The sequence below is a fragment of the Physeter macrocephalus genome, chromosome 1 (genome assembly GCF_002837175.3).
Source record: "Physeter macrocephalus isolate SW-GA chromosome 1, ASM283717v5, whole genome shotgun sequence".
NCBI classification, from domain to species: Eukaryota; Metazoa; Chordata; class Mammalia; order Artiodactyla; family Physeteridae; genus Physeter; species Physeter macrocephalus.
Window position 1 is genome coordinate 129,190,834 of NC_041214.2, and position 23,162 is coordinate 129,213,995.

Here is a 23,162-nt window from a genome sequence, read left to right on the forward strand (position 1 = left end):
GCGCGTCCGCCTGCCGATGCAGGGGAACCGGGTTCGCGCCCCGGTCTGGGAGGATCCCACGTGCCGCGGAGCGGCTGGGCCCGTGAGCCATGGCCGCTGGGCCTGCGCGTCCGGAGCCTGTGCTCCGCAACGGGAGAGGTCGCAGCGGGGGGAGGCCCGCATACCACAAAAAAAAAAAAAAAAAAAAAAAAAGATAGCTTCAGAGATTGTTAGTTTTTAAAGACCCTAACACCCTTATCAGAGTAGCTACATATGACCTTGACTTCCTCAGAGTTCTCTGAAATATACCCATGGCATTTTAAGATTCATTATGGGCTGGTAATCATGACTCAACCTTCCTCCGTAAATAATTAGCATTCCGAAGACAAGTCTGAACTGAAGGCTAGGATGTGAATTGTTAATCCTACTTCCTGTTGGAAAGCTGCCATACATATGAAAAGTTCTTTCAGCCTCTGATGATATCAAAACGTTCACTTTTAAAAGTGTTTTTCTGAGGGAATCGTAGCATAAAAATATTGTCTATTCCTTTTGAAACATGTAAGACAGGCTTGACCTGTACTTCAAACATCCTATAGTATTTCTACAGTATCAAATATGGAGATTTATTTTTAATAATTTAAAAAGTGATAACACACAAGTTCAAGAGAAAATAAGGAAGGCTAAAGACTACTAGATGCAGAATTTCTATAACCAACATTGATTTCAAAAGCTCCAGATATCTGTGATACAGCTTGCATTTAAATGTTTTAAATTTTAACTGGTCAGCATGTGTACCCATGCACAAGTTTCTTAACCTTTCTCAGGTATCTCAGTTTCCTAATCTTTTTTTTTTTTTTTTTTTTTTTTTTTTTTTTTTTTTTTTTTTGCGGGACGCGGGCCTCTCACTGTTGTGGTTTCTCCCGTTGCGGAGCACAAGCTCCGGACGCGCAGGCTCAGAGGCCATGGCTCACGGGCCCAGCCGCTCCGCGGCATGTGGGATCTTCCCGGACCGGGGCACGAACCCGCGTCCCCTGCATCGGCAGGCGGACTCGCAACCACTGTGCCACCAGGGAAGCCCTCAGTTTCCTAATCTTTAAAATCTGAATAATAATAGTAACTACTCTGTAGATTATTAGAAGGATTAAATGAGTTAATACATATAAAGGTCAGAACAACGCCTCACACATTGTAAACAAAGCGTAAACATTCATTTTTATTACAGATATATGTATACACACATATATACATATATATACGTATACAGATATATAACTTATAAATCCATATTTTTCATTTGAAGTGAATTATTCCTCAAATAACCATCATTTGCATAGAAAGTTTCCTCGGTTGACTCTCTGTATGCCAGCATAGGAACCATGGTGAGTGAAATGTCAGGTTCTTGCTTCCCAGGTAAATGAAAGTGTGGTTATTGCACTTTAGCAAAGAAAATGAAACCATGAAGAAACTCTTTTCAGACTCTGTAGTGCCAGTCTGTTTATTTTGGATCTGACAGTACATCATGCCTCATCACCTCTTTTGCTGGATTATCAAATGGAGTCAGTATTCGAAAAGGACCTCAGGATTTCCATTCCTGGACTTCAGTCTGTGTCTCTGGCACTGGTGGTCCAGGGCTGCCATTAATAACTGCTGATGTACTTTGCATTCCCAATGCACAGTGAAAGAGGATTAACATCTGTCGTGCAAAAAAAACCATGAACGCTAATATTTTTTGCAGTGGACATCGTTTTACCAGATTTAATTCAGTAGCTTTCCTTTGTTTATATAGGACTTATGGCATCTTACATTGTCACCATCAGAAAATGTTGACAAGCTTACAGAACTGTGCACTGAAACACTGATGAGGCTCTCTGCAAAATGTCACAGAGCCCCAAATTCACTATCTCTGAAACATGGTTTTGAAGAAAAATATGCAAATGTGCTTACTGTGAAGCATCCTTTATCTCAGTAAAGAAGCTTGTTCCATTTTTTAATGAAGTTGTGAGAAGGATCATTATTTTTTAATGGGTCAAAAATTAAGAAATGCAAACTGTCTTAACGAGAATATTCTTTACACTACTAAAACATTACAAAATATAAGTATCCACATTTTTTAGATTCCATGTTTGATTTTTAGCCACTGTGACTGAAGGCGGAGTAGAGCATTACAAATGGTACAATATTTGTCTCACTGTTTACAACATAATGGCTGTTTAAACTGAGGCGTGCCTCAGAACATTACATTATAGTTGCCTTGTCTGTAAAATAAAAGGAATTATTATATCTTTCAGCATAGTTGACCAAATTATTTGTGAGAATAGTGAGATGAAGAATTTTCTGGAATTCTGAATAGGAAATATCATTTGCTACTTATATAAAACTTGCTTTTATACATATTTTTTTCTTTAGGCCAGGACTTCTCAACATCAGTGAACCTGCCACGCAGCCATGGCTGGCAGACACGTGGCCTAATACTGGGAATCACAATGACTGCTCCATCAACTGCTGCACAGCAGGCAATGGAAACAGCGACAGTAACCTGACCACGTATAGTCGCCCAGGTTAGAGGCACAGAGACAGCTTGATAGGCAAGCTTGGCATTGTTAGGAACAAGCCATGAGGAGATAACTTTCGTTTTCTTCTCCTTAAACTGAAAAGGAAATCTAATCAACATTTTCATGAAATATTAACCATTGTTTAGCAAGCTAGCCTGATTCAAATATTTTCTCCATCCCTATATCTCCACACCTCACCCTCCACCCAAAAAAGTTTCTCGGTGTGCAAAGGGAGAATGGAGAATATAAATTCTAGAATAGATAGCAAATAAGGAAAAATGAAATTATATAAAAGCATTCATCTTCATAAGAGTGTATGTAATTATAATTTTCATTGTAGTTATTTATAGTATTTATTTTAAAGATTTTAAGAATAAAGCAGATCAAAAGATCCATAGATCTATAGTTTGAGTGAACCAAATTTTTAATAGCAGCAACAATAATAATAATAATTATACGGTGGTAATAAATAATTTTAAATGAAAGCTAACTGAATTTCAAAATTAGATTTTTATAGTATACTAGTAAATCCTAAGATACAAGAAATATATATCTTGTGCAGGTGTGTATACTAATACTAATTTTGTATTGTGTCTTTTTGGTTCAGAAATATGTGTGGTAAATTGCTTGTTAAAATCTCATGCTAAAACATGACAGTAAAATTTGGATGTAGAATATGCAATATGCAAAGGAAAAAACAGAAAATTACAAATAATTCTTACAAAAAACCTTTTAACATTCATTCACAATATAGGAAATACAAAAAGAATCATAAAGAATCAAAATACATGACTATAGAAGTAAAATGGAGTTAAGGAAAAGGGAAATAGAATATGGCATTTAAGTAAAAAGTGTGATGCACCATAAAGAACAAATCATAGTCTCCATTGGATATGGATATGGAAATGATATATCCATGTGACCAAGTCCATGTTCTCTAGAGGTCCATATTCTAGTTGTCTAGGCGAAGAAGTGCTCACATAATTACAAGTAAAAGAAAGATTATGCTGAGCCCAATAAAAGAAAAAATGACAATGTCCATTTAAATTAATATGTAGAGCTGTGTTGTCTAATATGGTAGCCTCTGGCTTCAGGTGGCTATTTAAATTTAAATTTAATAAAGTACCATTTAAAATCCAGTTCCTCATTTGCACTAGCCACATTTCAAGTGCTCAGTAACCACATGTGGCTAGTGGCTATCATATTAGACAATGCAGAATAGAGCAGGTCCATCATCTGAGAGAGTTCTATCGGATGTGACTCATATGGAAAGACCGGCAAAGAAAAACGAGATTGCCAAAACCATATTGCCATTAAAAATATTGTTTAACCACTATTATATAAAACTTAATACCTAGCAATTAGAAATAAGAACTACTAAAAGCCAGATTGATCAAATACCCCTGATCCCTGATCATTTGTTGTTGAAATGCAGGGTAGTTGAATTCAGTAGGATAGAGAAGTTGCAGATTTTTCTTACAACTATATTCATTTTTGCATCTTTAGTAGTGACCGTGTTAATTTATCATTTTTTAGGATATCCAGTTGAAAACTAATCCTCAAGGTGACCTGTTAATGTTGCAGCCACTATGAATTAAAATAGTGGTCTTTTTACTATTATAACTTGACTATTTTTTTATTTTAAAAATGTTTTAATTTTAAATGATGATTTTAGTTCTCCCTGCTGTTTGAATATTTTCAGCTACAGGCTTTGAATATTTCCTATATATATATTAGTTATTTCACTCTCAAATATTTAAAGAAAGGGAAAATTAGAGTGAATTGGAAATATTAGACATATAGGTATTATTTCAGGTGTTATTTGATAAATTGCCCTGGCTACTATGATTCATTTTGCCATCATTATTGTCATTTTATACTTCTTGAGGTGTCATTATGAAACCATGAAAAATGATTATATAACATATTTTCCTGATAATGATTATCCTGCGTGACCAAGGGAAAGAACTAATCAAATTCTCCCGAACACTATTTACTGTCACTTTACCTCTGTTCCTCATATTTTTTGAGTAGAGTTATTTTATAAAATATTGAAATCTCAAGTTCTTTGATCTGAGGGCAGAGGGCAGAGGGTTCTTTTTTTTTTTTTTTTGGTCTGGATTCTTAACCTATAAGCTTAACTAGTAACTTCAAATAGTTCAGTAACTCCAGACTAGAAAATTTTAAGTTGGCACATAAATATATTCATATATATATTATTTTAGTGCAATTCCCCATTAATGGGGCTGTTAAAGGAAAATTATTTAAATTGGATGCATTATTTATAAACTGTGGAACACTAGCAGAAGTTCAGAATTATTTAGGCTCCATATAAATTACGTGTCCTCTCTTATTCACTCAATTTTTCTTTAGAAAGAACATTTGACTATGTTCTTTAGAAAGGACATAAGAATATTTGGTCCTTTTTATTCATTATATTCAAGCCCATTTATACTTTATAGAACAGTTTTACTGTGACTCACAAAGCTACTTACAAGGAAATTTAAAACGAATAACCATGCAGAATGACTTTTTCCTTTTCCTCTCCATTGCACATAGCTGATTGTATAGCAAATTATAACAACCAACTGGATAACAAACAAACAAATCTGATGCTCCCTGAGTCAACTGTTTATGGTGATGTGGACCTTAGTAACAAAATCAATGAGATGAAAACCTTCAATAGCCCAAATCTGAAGGATGGGCGTTTTGTCAATCCATCAGGGCAGCCCACCCCTTATGCCACCACCCAGCTCATCCAGTCAAACCTCAGCAACAACATGAACAATGGCAGTGGGGACTCCAGCGAGAAGCACTGGAAACCGTCCGGACAGCAGAAACAAGAAGTGGCACCAATTCAGTATAACATCATGGAGCAAAACAAACTGAACAAAGGTGAAGAGCCTTGCCTTTATTCCCATCCTTTTCTGTATTGGCGTCCTTAACCCTTCAGCACTACATGCCGAAGCTTGTCTGGAACTAGCGTGTGAAATCTTTCTTTGGTCACTAAGGTTTTCTTATTTCTTTGGTTTCAAAATTTCCAGTGTCAAAAACTTAATTAGCACAACAATAACCTTGGGATATTGATTTTATAATAATATATAAGTATTTTCAAATGGTTTGAGATTAATTTAAATTTAATCGTAGGTGAGGGATTGCTCAGGACAGACAATCTTTTATTCATAAGGCAGATGTACAACCATCACAATACCTCACATTTTAAATAAATAGACTCTCCCATTCTTTCCACTTGAGAATGGAAGATAATTGCTTCTACATGGTCATATAAACGAATGGCTTTTTTTATCAAACTGAAGAAAAATAATTAAATTAAACTTGAACTGGAGAAGTGGTTCCATGTGTTATATTTCTCCTACCTCATGTGGTTACTGAGACTGCTGCAATGTATGATTTCAGAACCTAAATTTCTTTGGGTAACCTGATTTGAATGAAGTCTGTCACGATAGAACCTAAAATAAATTCTTAGTGTTAGCTTGTTGCAGCAGAATAATATTTTATGGCCTGAAGGGAATGTTTCTCTGTTACAATATGGGTGAGTTGGAAGAGACAGGTATTTGATTTCTTTGTAGTCCTTCAGACTACTGCTGTAATAACATGATTTGTAAAGTTAGACCTCTGGAAATAAAGGGATTGCTCTGACTTGAATAGGTCAGGGCAATTGTGTATGGGTGTCCAGGTAAAGAATACATTTAATTACAGATAATTGGAAATACAGATTTCTTTTTTTTTTAGGTTTGAGTTGGGAACAACTTATTACGGTTGGAGACTGCAAAAAGATAACTTAAGACAAACATTTCATTTAAGTTAGTGTTACACATTTTAATTTAATAATACAGTTATCTTGCTTTTTTTTCGCCAGTTTAAGGAAACATTTGATTGGTATAATAACCCAATTCAATAAATATTTATTTTTTAACCATTTTTTTTCTCAAAGTATAGTTAATGTACACTATTCTATAAATTACAGGTGTACAATATAGTCATTCACAATTTTTAAAGGTTACACTCCATTTATAGTTATTATAAAATACTGGCTATTTTCCTTGTGCTGTACAGTATGTCCTTGTAGCTTATTTTATAAATAATAGTTTGTAACTGTTAGTCCCCTACCCTTATATTGCCCCTCTACCCACTGGTAACCACTAGTTTTTTCTCTATATCTGTGAGTCTGCTTCTTTTCTGTTATATTCACTAGCTTGTTGTATTTTTTAGATTCCACATGTAAGTGATATCATACAATATTTGTCTTTCTCTGTGTGACTTATTTCACTTAGCATAATATATGAGTTCATGACGAAGGCTGACAAAGATGAATAGGAGAGTTTCTGTAATTGTAAAGTTTACAGTGGGAATTCAAACTATTGTTATATTATTCCTGTATAGTATATGGCTTTATTGTGGACTTTGGAAAGGTCTGACAGTCCTCTGTACAAGTATTTCAGAGCTCTGATTTATTGTTTATACTGCTTATAAACAGACTTGGTACATCAAACTATAATAAAGACACTGGAATGCAACTAGCCTGACAGATTATTACTCAGTACATTCCAGTGGTGAGTTTATCATTTGGATTTTCGCCTCTGCCTAAGTAAGCAGAAGCATTTGTGGGAGACTGAGATACTTCATCTTCTTAACATGGATATATTTTTTATTAGATATAATATTCCTGGCAAGTTTCAGTTTTATGTTTTATTTTATTATTTTATTTTTTAAATGATTCACACACGACATTTTCCCGATTTCTTGTTATTAAAATTATTTTGTCACTATATTTTTAAAGAGAAGAAGTCAAGCAAATCTGATTTCTGCCTTAGCTAATTTATAAGTATTTTAAAAGAAGAAAGAGTCCCTGGTAGGATTCATTCTGGTTCATGTGTAGAAGATGATGCAATGAGTTTATATTTTATAAATCTTAAAGGAGACATGTTTAAAGATCTTTATTTTTTCTTGACCTTTCATTCTGAACATTTATGTACATCTTAGCAGGTGATCAACACGATAGTTTGAAAGCTAATCGTTGGTAAATGATTGAGGCACCAAAATAAATGTTTAATTTTTTCCCATCTGAAATGTCTAGATTATCGAGCAAATGACACAATTCCTCCAACTATCCCGTACAATCAATCATATGACCAGAATACAGGAGGATCCTACAATAGTTCAGACCGGGGCAGTAGTACATCTGGTAAGTAAGGGAAACCAGGGAGAAAGCCAATCTCTCCTTTAAAAGGATGGTACATTTCAAGATTACAACTTGAATGCTAATGATCTGATATGTGTATATGACATGTCTAATCACTTTATATGATTTGAATCTTCCAGGGATGGGTCTTGTCTCTGCAATTTGAGGGACTGTTCACTCACTAAACCATTTTTTTTAACACCTTTATTGGAGTATAATTGCTTTACAATGGTGTGTTAGTTTCTGCTGTAAAAGTCAGTCAGCTATGCATATACATATATCCCCATATCTCCTCCCTCTTGCATCTCCCTCCCACTCTCCCTATCCCATCCCTCTAGGTGGTCACAAAACACCAAGCTGATCTCCCTGTGCTACCATTTTTTATGTTCTATTTGGTAACAAAGATTGAGGCTCCTATTTTCCTCCTTGTTAAAAACCTTTATTAAAGCCAGAAGCATGACTTAATCTTTAAAGGCAGTTGAAACTTTTTTCCATCTCAGCAAAAATATAACTTTAAAATGTTGCACATAGAGTTAATCTGCTAAATATGTTACCGTTTGAAGGAAGGCTATTAAAGCATATAAAATTTGAGTACACTTGAGCAGAATCAAAAACCTAAGCGATAATATCATGAGATTTACGTACAGTTGGAACCTGCCTCAGTTTATAATCTCTATACTATCCCTCACTCAGTTCTTGCTCTAAAACCTCGTAAAGCAACTTCCCAACTTCAGTCTTTAAGTGCCTCAGAAGCCACATTGAAGCCTCTTCCCTGTGGTCTTCATGCTGTTGCAGCTGTTTGCCAGCTGTTTTCCTGATAGGGGTTGCAGATGTGAGCTTGCTGGTTCTTAAGTCCTGCTTTTCTAATTAAAGACGGGTCATTATTAGAACTAACATGTGGCACCACAAGTCATACCACAATGAGAACAAAACCAATTGATCTTGTCTCTAGTTTGTTTCTCCAGGAGAGGGTAGAAATATTACTTCCTAGCAACTGGATTAAAGTTGCTGGTAGGTGCTTTTAGCCAAATGTCTCTAACTCTCTTCTGTAATGGATATGGTATTTGCATTTTACCATCTTCCCTTGACTAAGGCATGCTGATTTGGCATTTTCTAGGCTGTGCTTTGTCACTGATTGAAATTGTTTCTATTTGAATTAAGGATCTTAGAAATAGCTCCTATACCTTTCTATATCTACTCTTGTTCTACTATATATGGTTTGATTTTTTTTTTTAACAATCAAATCTTATCAAACAACTTTTTTTTTCTTTTTCAAAGTAAGTAAACCCTAAATTAAGAGAAAATTTTCAAGGATGTACTCTTGGGAAAAGTATATAAAATATTTTCATATTTGATATCTCATGCCATTTCTTCTTTGAATTCTTAGCCACTTAAAGAGAAAAACATGTCTTAATGGAAAAAAAATGATTCTAGGTTGTTAATATTCAATTGACTTTCTTCATCCCTCAGCTTAGATACATATGTGGTAAAAAGATACAAAGATGTGAAATCTGATGGTAATTAGGGGAGAGAATGAAGCAATTAAATTAAGTGTAGGAGAGATTTGTGATGTTAGGCCATTCAGGACAGATGGAGTTGTTACAGTAGATGTATGCCAGGAAATCAAGAGGAAGGCACTGGGGATAGTCAACTCCACAATACATGCATAGCCATTCCAATACAGGACAACTGAGTGGAGGAAGAGAGAATGGAGACACAGAAGCAGAAGCCTGACCGTCATAATTTAGGAATAACAGCATGTCCTTCAGCCCACACTTGGTGCAGTAACATACCAGTGCAAGAACATCTGGCTTAACAAACACTGCCATTTGAAAATTTCCAAGTGACTTAAAAAAAAATAAGGCTCACTGAATATACTCAGACTTGGTTTCATGTACCATGTAACTTGGAGCTGTTTCAGAAAGGTTAAAAAAAAAGATCAAGACAATTCACTGAATTTAAGAGATCATATGAGAAAAATAATTATAGACTCATTGTCTATAATTTACATAAGAATCTAAAATGTGTCATATTGGAGGAGGAGGATAAAGACCATTTTATCCCCAAATATCTTTTGACATAAAGTTATTTTAGAATGAATATACCAAAATGTGCAGCTACCTATGTTTAAAGAATATGCCAAATCTAATATCAGAACATTGGGGAACTTGAATAATTGAGCTATTCTGAACTTCTAAGAATGTTCAAGCAACATTATTTCACCCTAAGCCATAATTTTATAGATACAGTGGCTAAAAACATTTGTTCCTTTTTAAAAATCATTTTTCTGCTTCTTTTGTTGTTAGATATATTAGTTCTTCCAGCAATTATTTTCATCTGCACCTGCCTTTCTGACAAAAACGAGTAATTTCATTGAGCCTAAAACACTTCAATGGACAAGTACAAATTATATATACTCAGTGATTTAATGCAACAGTGGAAATGTAATAGATCGCATCTGTATCATATTGTCTTTTAGGTTCCAGCAATTAAATAATAGAAAGGCAATTCAGAAAATACGTCTTCAGCTCATTTGTTTTAGATGATAATCCATAATGCAATTAATTGCTGTAAGAAGATCACTATTAATGATATGACTTATAAAATTCATTTATGATTTTATTGCTTTTTCCCTATTTATTTTGCAGTTAAACTTGGCAATATTCTGTGTCTTCTATCGTACAAAGTGCTGTTTAAAATTAATGAAGAAGAGTGTGTTTATATATGAATCATAAGATCATATTTACAGAAAATAATTAACCTGTGGATAATAGAAAAGATTTAAAGTCCAGAAGTAAAAGACTTGCATTTTATTTCTTTTCAAGGGAGTCAAGGGCACAAGAAAGGGGCACGGACACCCAAGGTACCAAAACAAGGTGGCATGAACTGGGCAGACCTGCTTCCTCCTCCCCCAGTGCATCCTCCTCCTCAGAGCACTAGTGAAGAGTACAGTATTTCCGTAGATGAAAGGTAAGAGGGATTTTAGAACAGAGGTAAGTGGAATAATATGATTCCTTAAACCCATGTTAAGTAATTGTTAAACTCGATCACCAAGGGAGACTGACTCCTAGGGTCCATGAACATCTGTCTCCGAATAAACCATTTGTCTCTGAGCTATTGATAGCTCAGCACAGCTTAAAAACCCTCCTCAGTGTTGCCAAAAAAAGGAATTTGCATCTTGGAAGCTTCTTTTGGAACTAAGAATCATGAATACACACATACACACGCACACACACACACACACACACACACACACACACTTACATCTATACACACAGTTTACATATTTATATTTACAAATATTTTACATCGTATACACATAGTTTACATATATGATCATGAATATATATGAATTTATATGTGATCACATATATATCGCTCACTGTATATGATTTTGTATTTTTCAAATATTAGAACTTCTGTTGCACATCTCTAAATTTTCGTAAAATAATTGTATGGATTTATATCACAGCCACAGTCTCCTGAAAACTGTTTGTTCTTAGATATTATCACATTCTGCTGAAAACTGTAGAAATTTAAACTTACTGAATTGTCTCTCTCAAGGATTTAACAAATGTAAATAATCCACACGACAGCAATTAGGAAGTTAGCGTGCTTCTTCCTCACTTCAGATTCTGTAGAACTGGACATGGTTCCGCCCAACAAAACAAAACAGCAGCTTCACTAGTGTGATCAATGGAGAATTAACACAAAAAATACAAATCGACCTGAAAATACAGTATTTTTAATGACTATTATAGAAATGAAGACATTGTTCTTTCATTCTCCACAAAAAAACAAAACACAGTTTTACAGTTCCAACTATGCCAGGAAACAGAGTCTCTGTACTTTAATTTTCCAATCACTGAATTAGCGAGTACTGCGCCATTGCTCCTAGGAGAAATGCAGGGTTAGGTTCCTGCAAGCCTCTGGTCACAACATTTTTGTCAGTCCATCCATACATAACCTTGTTTTATGTGTGTTTTTGTTTAAAGACACCCTATTTAATATGTATTGTTGATTCATTAACATTGAATTCACAGCCAACGTCACTGTAAGTCATTCCTGAACAAGGCTTATCTAATACACATATTTTCTCCATTAAGGCATATCACAGCCTTCTTGCCCTTGGGAGCCCTAGACAGCCCTAAAGCACTACACTTGGGGGTCATTTTAAACAGGGAACTCACCAACATAAAGCAAAAAAAAAAAGAAAAAAAAAGAGAGAGAGTGAACAACATGGCACTACAGGCCATGAAAAGGAGCTGAAACAAGAAGGTGGAGTGTTGTCTTGTTTGACCTCAGCTAGGAATGTATGCATCAGGTGACTCAAATTTTTTGCTTCTCTGCACACGTCCGTGAATGACCACAGAAGTGCTGTGGGTATTGACTTTGGGTTACAACTTTTTTTTTTAGTAAGTAGTGAATCTGCAAACATGGAGTGTGCAAATAACCAGGATTGGCTGTATTTTTAAAAATTCATTTCCTAGGCTATATTAACAACATTCATTACTATTTTAGTCCACCAAAAATAGGAATAAAATGAAATAAGTCGATATAGTTTAACAAAAAAAAAAAAAACAAGGGATGCAACCGTGCCCCCAAAAGAAAGACTGATTCTAACTGGGAAGAACGAAGCTTTCCTGATTTGCTGCTTTTGTTTTTGAGCTTAACAAATGAGAAGCATCTCAATCAAGAGGAGGGGATTTTTGGACATTGAGACCACAGAGTGATGTGGACTAACATGAAAACTAATATGAAACACATGGTAGAGAGTGAGAGGAAGCTGGGAAGGCAGGTGTAAGCCAGATTATACAGGTACTTGAATGCCTTGTTTAGGTCCTGGCATTTTATCCTCTAGGCAATTAAAGAGCCATTTATTACTTTAAAGCAGGTGAGTAACCAGAGAGTGATGCATATTACAGTAAAGTAATTTTGGAAGCAATGTGAGGATGGAGAAAAAGGAATAGATTTTAGAGATATTTTTAGAAGTAGAATAGAAATGAACTGGGGAACAGTTGGAGGTAGGAGAGAGAGAGAAATGTCAGGATGAATACAAGATACCTAGGAAACACAGGAAAAAGTGTCCAAGAGGAAGATGGTAGGATTAGTTCAATAAAAGAAGATACAAAGAAATCATGTTATATGAGCATCTACTTTCCTAAGTTCTGGTAAACAAGGCAGGTGGTGGAGAATGAACAAGAGAGAGGGGTAACATGAACACAATTTATATAATGCATTAAGTTACTTCCATTCTAATTAATAACCTTATGCCCTGAGGTAAAAGAGAAAGTCATGAATGTTCCCCAGATCCATTTAGAGCTTCCACAGAGCCCTAGCAGAGGAGTAGAAGGGACATTTTATTGTTTACTGATTATTTTATTTATTGTGTTTTTCATTCAGCATCCTAAATGCAAGCCATGTACTTTATAAAGTACTATGTACTTTATTTTGTGCTCAACTGAAGAAATAGTGATCTATTATAATTTTAGAGGAAAAGTGGGTTGTATTGGACTAATAACTTGATCTCCAAAGAACCTCCCTCTGAAGGGATTTTCAAGAGTAATTTTTCACAGAGGTTATAATCCAAATAATCCAAATAATCTTTGGATTATTTGCAAGACCGTCCGTGAGTCATCCTTTAGAGATCATGTTGAGTTGGAGGGATAGAATATATCAAACACTTTTGGGGTTTACTAAATTAAACTATGTTAAATAGATTTCTTTATTGCATGACTTCTCAGAGCCTGTAATGAGCCAATTAAATTGTAATCCCTCAGAGAAAGAAATGTTATATATAGCAATTCACACACATTTATGACAGTGAACTATTGTTTTTAAACAATACCTTCTTAACATGGCCAGAAGATTCAGATTTCAAAAGCAATTCAAAGTTGATATTTCACTAACTATACAAATAGTTTATTTGAATAACCTGAAGTCAATCTAAGTGTCCTTATAATTTGTTTTAGCTATGACCAAGAAATGCCATGTCCCGTGCCACCAGCCAGGATGTATTTGCAACAAGGTGAACTAGAAGAGGAGGAAGATGAACGAGGCCCCACTCCCCCTGTGCGGGGAGCTGCTTCTTCTCCAGCTGCCGTGTCTTACAGCCATCAGTCCACTGCCACTCTGACCCCCTCTCCACAGGAAGAACTCCAGCCCATGTTGCAGGATTGTCCAGAGGAGATTGGCCACATGCAGCACCAACCCGACAGGAGGTACGTTGTTACCAGTCTTTATCAGATAATTTCCACTCCTAAGTGGCATTTACAGAATGCTATTACATGAAGTAATTTTCAGGTCACATGGGGCTTTTTTCCAGTATCATCACACAGTATGCCTTGCTAATTAGCATATCAAGTAATATTGTTGATCAGAACATTAGATTAATTGATCCCAGTGAACTTGCAACCATAAAATAATGTGCCTTAATTCTCACCCACTTATGATAATTGCATTCATAAACACGTGGAGATCATGTAGTAAATATATGGGTTGCTAATCTTGTAGCATTTTATTGATGATGGGTGATTTTGTATTTTCGTTTTCTTTATGCATGGGCATGTCACTTCTTTAGTCTGTGAAGAATAGATTTTTCTCCTTTTATTTTTTTTTTTTAATTTTTTTTTTTTTTTGGCTGCGTAGGGTCTTCCTTGCAGCGTGCAGGCTTCCCTCTAGTTGTGATGTGCGGGTTTTCTCTTCTCTAGTTGTGGTGCGTGGGCTCCAGGGCATGTGGGCTCTGTAGTTTGCGGCACGCAGGCTCTCTAGTTGAGGCGCACGAGCTCAGTAGTTGTGACGCACAGGCTTAGTTGCCCCGAGGCATGTGGGATCTTAGTTCCCGGACCAGGGATCGAGTCCTCATCCCCTGCATTGGAAGGCGGATTGTTTACCACTGGACCACCAGGGAAGTCCCTCTCCTGTCTTTTAAAATTAAGCCTGCAGAATGATTTGTTCTTTCATAGCTGTAATGTTACAGAAGCATGAATTTAGTATATTCATTTTGTGTTGACTCAGGTACCTTTATTCTTATTGAATGTTAGGTTGCAGTCCTTTTGTCCAAGCTACTTAGTAGTGTGTGTTTGTGTGTGTGTGTGTGTGTGTGTGTGCGTGTGTGTGTCTCAGACTTTCTTTAACCTATATGGTCAGCATTGCTAACCAGTACGTGTTTGTTTTGCACAAATCCTTCACTTGGCACTTCTACCACATAAAAGCTATTGCTGCATCATGTCAGCCCTTCTCTCACTATTGATGATCTTGTTTGTACTATTTTATTGCCCTTGACACATTACATATATATTACTTTCTGTATTCCTAATATCATTTGAAACTGAGTATATTATTTGCTCCCGGAGATCTCCTTCAGTATTCTTGAATGAATAACAAATTCTGGTTTATGCTGCTTGAATTCTGTAGGTTAAAATAGAATTTGCAGTGCTTATTAACTATTCTATGAGTAAGAGGTTATTGCCAATTTTAACTCATATACTCTCTAAAATGAAGGAAGTAGTTAAATTTTCTTCTGTGTGACAAGGGGGAAGTGGGATTGCCAGACATTTAACTTTAGTATTATTAACCCATGGAACTTCATGAAGATTCTTTTCCCTATTAAGGTCACAAGCATCTCTGCCACTCTTATTCGGAGAAAATGAGACGCTAATAGAGGCTGTTAGCTCTGAAATACCTCAACATTCTTTTCTCATTCTTTCAAATTACCTATTTCCTCACCATCCTCCTCTGTGTTACAAGAGGTACACCCAGTATCTTCTTCCTGGCCAGCTCTTCTTTTGTGTTCCTTATGTCATCCTCTTCACTTTTCTTGATCACGATCAAAAAGCAGCTTATCTGTCTTGACTTTTCAGCCTCTTTCTCTTCATTCAATCCTTTCTCTTCACTGTTAACCCTACTGCTTTTTTTTTTAATTGGAGTATAATTGCTTTACAGTGTTGTGTTAGTTTCTGCTGTACAATGCAGTGAATCAGCTATATGTTTACATATATGCCCTCCCTCTTGGACCTCCCTCCCACCCACCCCCCCATGCCATCCACCCCCCCATGCCACCCACCTAGATCATCACAGAGCACCGAGCTGAGCTTCCTGTGCTTTATAGCACGTTCCCACTAGCTATCTATTTTACACATGGTAGTGTATATACCTTACTACTTTTTAAACTTTCCTTAGCCTCCCCTTCCAGTTATAGCCTGCTCTTTTTCTCTCCTACTCTGTAGGATTCTTTAATCACTTCTACCTTCCTAATTCTTTTTCACACCTCAGCCCTCTGTATGCTGGCTTATACCATTTTGCTTCCATCAGGCTTCGGAAGGTAAGCTCTTAATCGTCAGTCTAAAGCCTTCTCCGTCTTTATTACACGTACGCTTTCTGCAGTGATAACAATTTTCTGATTTCTTGTGAGAATTAAATGAAATCATGTATATAAAGTATCTAAAGCAGGGTAAGTATTCAACAAATACTAGGTCCCTTCTGTCCTCACCCTTATGCTGTCATCCTTACACTTGGTTCAAGTATTACTTATATTCTGATGGCTTTCGCATTGATTTCGCCAGCCCAGCCCTTTTTCTTGAGCGCTACCGTGATATGTTCACTTGGACATCTCAGACTACACATGTCTGAAATCAAATTCTTTTTCTTTGCACTTGACCTTTCAAACTTGTTCCTTTTCCTCCTTTATTGGCTATCTTGTTTAGAATCATTAATCCTTATTATTTGACCAACACATTAAAAATAAAAGAGCCAAGGGAATAGGCAAAAAAAAATCACAGAAAATTGTGATTTTGAAATCAGTGTAATTATCTTATAGTTTGATTTCTTCTGTTATCTTCCTACCATTCCCCAAAGTAAGTTATTCACCAAGTCCCTTCTTTTCTAACTCCAAAATATCTCTTGATTTTGTTCCTATGTTTCCATTCCTAGAATCCCAGGGCAGGCCCTCAGTCCCTGTCTCTTGAAATATTGCTACATCCTTGACCTGATCACCACTTTTCTTCTCTCTCCCCTTTTGTGTCCACTCTCCACATTATCTTACTTGACGCCCCCCACCGCCCCCCGCCCCCCGCCGCCGGGTCTGGTAATGTTACTCTCCATTCACAGTCAGCTCTTACTGTTTAGCCCAGTATTCAAAGCCTTTTACAATCCTTTTTCCTTTACTTACCTCTTCCTTCCCAACCCCTCTTTTCTAATTAGTCTGTTTGAAATTCCCCGTTGTCTTAAACTCACCAACAGCCAGTCAGCAATGCCACTCTCCGGCCCACAGAGGGCTAGCAGGAGGGGCAGGCCGCTCTTGCCTTTCATGACTGTCACCAAAATCCTTAGTGCCCTCACTAAGCACATGTGTCTTGGCACATGCTGTTTCTTTGATTGCCTGGTGAACACTTCTTATCTTTCCAAGTCCTGTTTAAATGCACCACCTGTGCAACTTTCTTCTTGTTGCCTGGCAAAAATCAACTAATCTTTCTCTTTACTCTTTACAAAGGTCTATTCACAGCTCTGCTACCACACTAATCAGGTTTTCATGTTGCATTAGCATTGGATGTTTGCATCTGTTTCCCTATTTAAATTAAAAGCTGTTTGAGAGCTGAGCTCAAGTCCGACTCACGTCATTGAGTTCCACAAAGCCTTCTTCAGTAAGTATCTGATAAATGGAATCTGATACTAGAGGAGTTGACTTACTCCCTGCTGTTTTGGTGGGGGTGAACACAAAGTGAACAGGTATAATTGGGAAATGCATTGGGTATCTGCACTCAAAATCCTCTTTGCCTACATTCAGCCTTTTTTTTAAAAGGTATGACTTTCAGTCTATAAAGGTACAATTTTTTTTTTTTTTTTTTTTTTGTGGTATGCGGGCCTCTCACTGCTGTGGCCTCTCCCGTTGCGGAGCACAGGCTCCGGACGCGCAGGCTCAGTGGCCACGGCTTATGGGCCTAGCCGCTCCGCGGCATGTGCGATCTCCCCGGACCGGGGCACGAGCCCGTGTTCCCTGCATCGGCAGGCGGACTCTCAACCACTGCGCCACCAGAGAAGCCCTGAAGGTACAATATTAATAACACTGGGCACTAATACGAAGTAGATGAAAGCCCATTAAACAAAAAACTATTACTGCTCTTTTATGCTGAAGGTATATTCTACATGTTTACCATAGAAATTTTTGAAAATACGGATAAACAAAATGAAAATACAAAAGTGCCAATGATCTGTGTTGTCAGAAATTGTCACCATTAAGAACTCACTAAAGATCTTTTCCGTTCTTCGTCTCTACATGTACTCACACTGCTTTGAATTTGTGATATGACAATATAATTTTATAAGGTATTTTTTTCACTGAACAGTGAATTTTCCCATGCCAATTACAGTTTAGATACTCATGTTAAACAAATGTATACTGTAATTTATTTAAACAATTCCTTAATATTGGGCATTTAAGTCATGTCTACCTTTTTGATACTATATATAATGCTGTAATTCCCATCTCTCTTTGAGTCAAGCCTCTTCTTAATCCTTTAACCTATTTAGATGCCTACCCCGTCAGTAGATGACTTCTGTTTCTCATCATCCTGCCACTCCCCTAATGATGTGCTCATTAAAGATAGACAGGTATTTCTCTACAGATTTCATTCTAGAGAATCAGACCCTTATATCCAAGTACCTGTTCCTGCAGATTTTTACTGCTTGAATATCACTCAGAGCAATACATGTATCTCCAGCCATAAAGGCACTTCCCTACTTCCTACAGTGATATTCTCTTGCCTGTATTACTAAAATGGTCCATAAGTGATCTTTGTTGCCTTTAGCCTTGCCCTTTCTTCAATCTAATCTTCTTGCTGCAGACTGTGCAGAGGCATTTTCCTAAAATGCGACACTGATCAAGTCTCTCCATTGCTTAAAAATCTCTCAATGACTTCTCATTTCCCTTAGAATAAAGGCAAGATTCCTTAATATAGCAATCAAGGCCCTTTGTGACCTGACCACTGCATGCCTTCCTTTGCCTACCCATTGCCACTCCCCTCCTCACTGTTCCTGTTGCCTTCACTCTAAGTTTCTTCCAGTTCCTGGAATGACCAGTGCTCTTGATCTTGGGTGGCCTCAGCCTGCAGCGGCTTGAAGGATTTTGGTTCCCCGGCCAGAGACTGAAGTCAGGCCGCAGCAGTGAGAATGCTGAATCCTAGCCACTAGACCACCAGGGACCAGTGGCCAGTGGCAAGGCAGTGGCAAGGCCAGTGACAAATAAATTTCCACAAAGAGACAGAAAGTAGTGAAACAAGTAAAGTGTTTATTAGGGGGAAAAAGAGTACGTGTGAATAGGTACACACAGGCAGGCTCAGAGAGAGAGTTGCACCCTCGTGGTAGTTTGAATCTCTTACATGGGGCATTTCTTCCGGGTTTCCTTTGGCCAATCATCTTGCTTTGCCTGGCTCTGAGTCAGTATTTGGTTTATTTCAGGGTCCTCCCATGTGTGCGTACGCATCTCTTAGCCAAGATGGATTCCAGAGAAGAGGCCTGTGGGTAGGTTGACATCACTAACTATGGGGTGGCGCCCCCCTCCTTTTTTGTCCTTCAAGGAGCCTTTCTGTGTGTGTGTAGTCGAGAAGGTCTCCTTGACTTGGAGAATGAGGAATATGTGGTCTCTTTATCTCTCATCTGGGCAGGGCTCAGCTTCATCTTGGTGTATCTGTCCACAGGGGACATCAGCCGTCTATCTCCTGCCTCACTCTCACCTACTTTGAGGTCTTACCACTTGCCTTCTCATCTTCCTGGGACACCATTATCCCCTCTCTTTTTTGGAGCTAACACTTACATATCCTTTAGATCCAAGATTAAATGGCAGATGCTCTCATTAGGATCTTTCCCTGATGTCCCAGCTCTGAGATTGGAGCCGATTCTATGTGTTCCCACCTTGCCCTAGATATCTTCTGTCATGGAGCTTTGTGAATACTGCATTATCATTGCGTATTTAATTAATTGTCTCCTCCGCTAGACTCTAAGTCCCTTCAGGCAAGGAACATATCAATTTTATTTAGCTGAATTTCTAGCATAGTCCCTAAGTTCCTGTTCCTATTGCTGCCTACAAATTACACTAAAACGTAATCACCTAAAACCATTTTGTTTTACTCACAATTCCATGAGTCAGGAATTCTGAAAGGATTCACCTGGGCGATTCATCGCCAACCCACATGGCTTCCTCTGGTCTTTGGGGCTGTGGGATCAACTTTGAAGTGAGTTTCTTCACATATATGCCTGACGACGTTTCAGTGCTCCGTGACCTCTCTCTGTCTCCTCATGGAGTCTTATTCTCCAGGGCCTCTCCACCCCAGCCCAGGCTTCTCATAACATGGCGATCTCAGCGGAGTGGCACTTCTTAACGTGGCAGGGAAAGGAAGTTGCCAGGCCAGTGAAGAGCTACACTCAGAACTGACACAGTCTCACTTCTGCCACATTCTATGGTCAGAGCAGTCACAGGGTCCACCCAGATTCAGGAACTTAGAACTAAACTCCTTCTCTCCATGGGGGGATGGCAAGTTCTCATCCCGGAAGAGCATTGTGGTCGGAAGATATTGTTATGGACATCTTTGCAAAATACAGTCTGCCACGGACTGATACATAGTTAGCTTTATTAAGTATGAGTGTCTTAAAATTGAATCCTTCCATGTCTTAAAGTATAAACCGTAAACCATTCCCTAAGCCCTTGTCTTTGTGATCCCTTTGGTCTCAGAACGTATAAGTTCCTTCACCATAGTTAGTACACAGTCAGTGTTTAAAGAATGAATACATTTTTTACTTTTATGTTTATTGATTAGGGGCATTATAAATAGTGTAATGTATATGAATAAGAAATTACTGAGCTAAAACCATTATAACTTTGCAATATTTAACTAGATAAGTATTTCATACTTGCATTATTATGGATATTGCAGTTTGGACATTCTAATTAGCTTCTGAGATATTCCTTTTTTTGTCCAAAACTAGATAAACTAGATGACCAGCATAATAGGAATCTTCTCTTTTTTCAGACAATAACTATGAAAATAATAAAATTAAATGTATTTACATATACTGTTTTCAAAAGTGTCTGGTGCTATTGAGTTTACTGTAGTTGATATTTAGTGAAAAAAAAATCTCTTGAAAAGTGAAAGTAAATTTTATGTATGGAACAGGAAATTTATAGATATTTTATTACTGTAGATGAACTGAGTATGATATAATTGGAAGGAAAAGAAAGGCCAAGAAAAATTAAATATTTTGTCTGTTTACAAACCAGTTAATGGTTAATTATACAAAGTATTGAAACTATACCAGTTTTAGAAAAAAAAATCTCAAAGGTATGTATTTTCCCCCTTCCATCTTTTGCCTGGTAAATGCTATGTGGTAAACTATATAAATACCTGCTTTCATAAATTAATGGAATTTTTCCCTTCTTCTCTTGAACATGCTTATGAAGGCATCATTTTTACCGGAGCCTAGAGTGTTGTGATTAGCAGCTATATAGTTGTACTTTATTTCAGAAGACATTGAAACCCCTCAGGGGGTAAAATTGAGAGGGTTGAGGTTCATTTGTGGCAAGTCCCACTTGAGTGCAGCATCTTGAAATAGCTTTTTGTTTTCAAATAGAATATATTACATATTTCAAACGGTACAGGTTTGTCACACGTTCCCTGGGCTTGCCTTATTTACAGATGGTTTGAATAAATTTTTCTGTCTTTCCTCAGCATTTGCACAGGGTGGTAGTAGTTAAAAGCCAGCCCTCATTTAACATGAAGATGTTTTTGCTTCACAGAATGTGAATTATCCAAAGACAACAATGCTAGCATCCTTTCATTGTGAAGTTGGCTGTCTTACATCCCTTCATTGATGGTCAAAATAGTCCCTTTTGTGCTAAAAAGTCTTACATGTATTTAAAAAAGAAGTTTCTTGTATTTTGGATGTGCCTGCTGACAAAGACTGTAAATTGACTTTTAAGTATGGTATAACAATCCAAATTAAATAAAGGTTTTCATCCTGTGTGTGTAACACACTCCATATTGAAACAATTATCCATTTTAATCTCTTAAATAACTTCAGCTTTGGCATATTCTTCATGTTTCTTCTAGTGCCACACACAGATGCATTAGAAACGACCCAGAAATGAAAAATAACACATTATACTGAAGAACTGTGTATGTGTATATATATTACATATGTATATATATATATATATATATATGTATGTGTGTATATATGTGTGTAATAACACCATTCTTAGAGGAAAGGCCATGGTCTTGGAAATGGAATGTGGGATTAAATTCTAAATTTGATACATACTAGTTGTGGGAACTTTGGCAAGGTCCTTAATTTCAATGTCCTCTGAATTTCAATCTCCTCATCTGTTAAAATAATAATAAAATAAGTATCCCGGAAAGTTGTTGAGAAAATTAAATGAGTTAACATTGTAAAATACTTAGCTGAAAAGTAGGTGCTTAGTAAATTAGTTAACTGTAGTATTTTAGTAATCATTCATTTTTAATGCTTTCCATTTGTGTTAATAAAACATGTTTATTGAAGTGTCTCAATTCATTGGTCTAAAAAGCACAACACTTTTTACTTCGAACAACTGCCATGCCACCCTAACCACTGTGCTATATTGAACTTACGTTTCCCTCTCTGTAGCAGGTCCCTAAGTTAGATCTTGACCAGATCCTATATGGTTTTTTTTGTTTGCTTTCTTTTAATTTAAGACCCGGTCCTGTTAATTTTAAAACCATAATCATGCATTTCCAGATTTTTTGCAGATTGCACATGCCTGTGGCCATGGTGGCATGGAGTAATGGGCGTGTTCTGATTTTAATCACTTCCTTCCTCACTCTTCCCAGTGCATTCTCCCAAGTGCTAAGGCAAGGAAAAGGGCACATAAAAAGAGCAAAGTAGATGAGGATCCGGTCTTCTCTTTGGTTAGCCCGACTGACTGTTCTGTCTCATCTTGCTCTATCTCTTGGCATTCTCCAGCCTTGGGAATAGCTTATGTCCACAAACCTTGCTTTCCACTAATGTCCAAACGCTCTCTACCTTCTCAGTCATCTTATATTCACTGTGTGTGATGGTGTTGGAGGGTAGGAGGACTGCTTTTCACTGATGTTCCCCAGATCTGTGGAGAGACGGTTGAAACCAGTTACTGGTAACTGTGAACTTAAATTGTAGGATACTGCTTTATTTTGTCCTGAACTTTGGCACTTAACTTCCGGAGCATCAAGAAAAATACCTGTAAGCATTTTGTTAAACAGGTGGAATAATGGTAAAAGCAATATACTTGCAAATAGCTAATAATCTTTATAAGTAAGTAATTTGGAGAAAAACTGCTCTTGGCTCTTAGACCTTTTTAATAGACTAAAATCTAAAGGAAATTGTGTCATATGCTCAATGCATAATTTTTTAATCCTATAAAA

The 23,162-nt window shown here is 37.0% G+C and overlaps 1 protein-coding gene across 1 annotated transcript in view; it reads left to right on the plus strand.

The window, feature by feature from the left end:
- ROBO1 (roundabout guidance receptor 1) overlaps nt 1-23,162 on the plus strand; it is a 415,029-nt gene that overhangs the window by 346,931 nt on the left and 44,936 nt on the right. Inside the window, exons 20-24 of the mRNA XM_055086128.1 lie at nt 2,386-2,537; nt 5,091-5,426; nt 7,630-7,737; nt 10,560-10,704; nt 13,707-13,955. Coding sequence (XP_054942103.1) covers nt 2,386-2,537; nt 5,091-5,426; nt 7,630-7,737; nt 10,560-10,704; nt 13,707-13,955 — 990 coding nt within the window. The remainder of the gene's footprint in view (nt 1-2,385; nt 2,538-5,090; nt 5,427-7,629; nt 7,738-10,559; nt 10,705-13,706; nt 13,956-23,162) is intronic.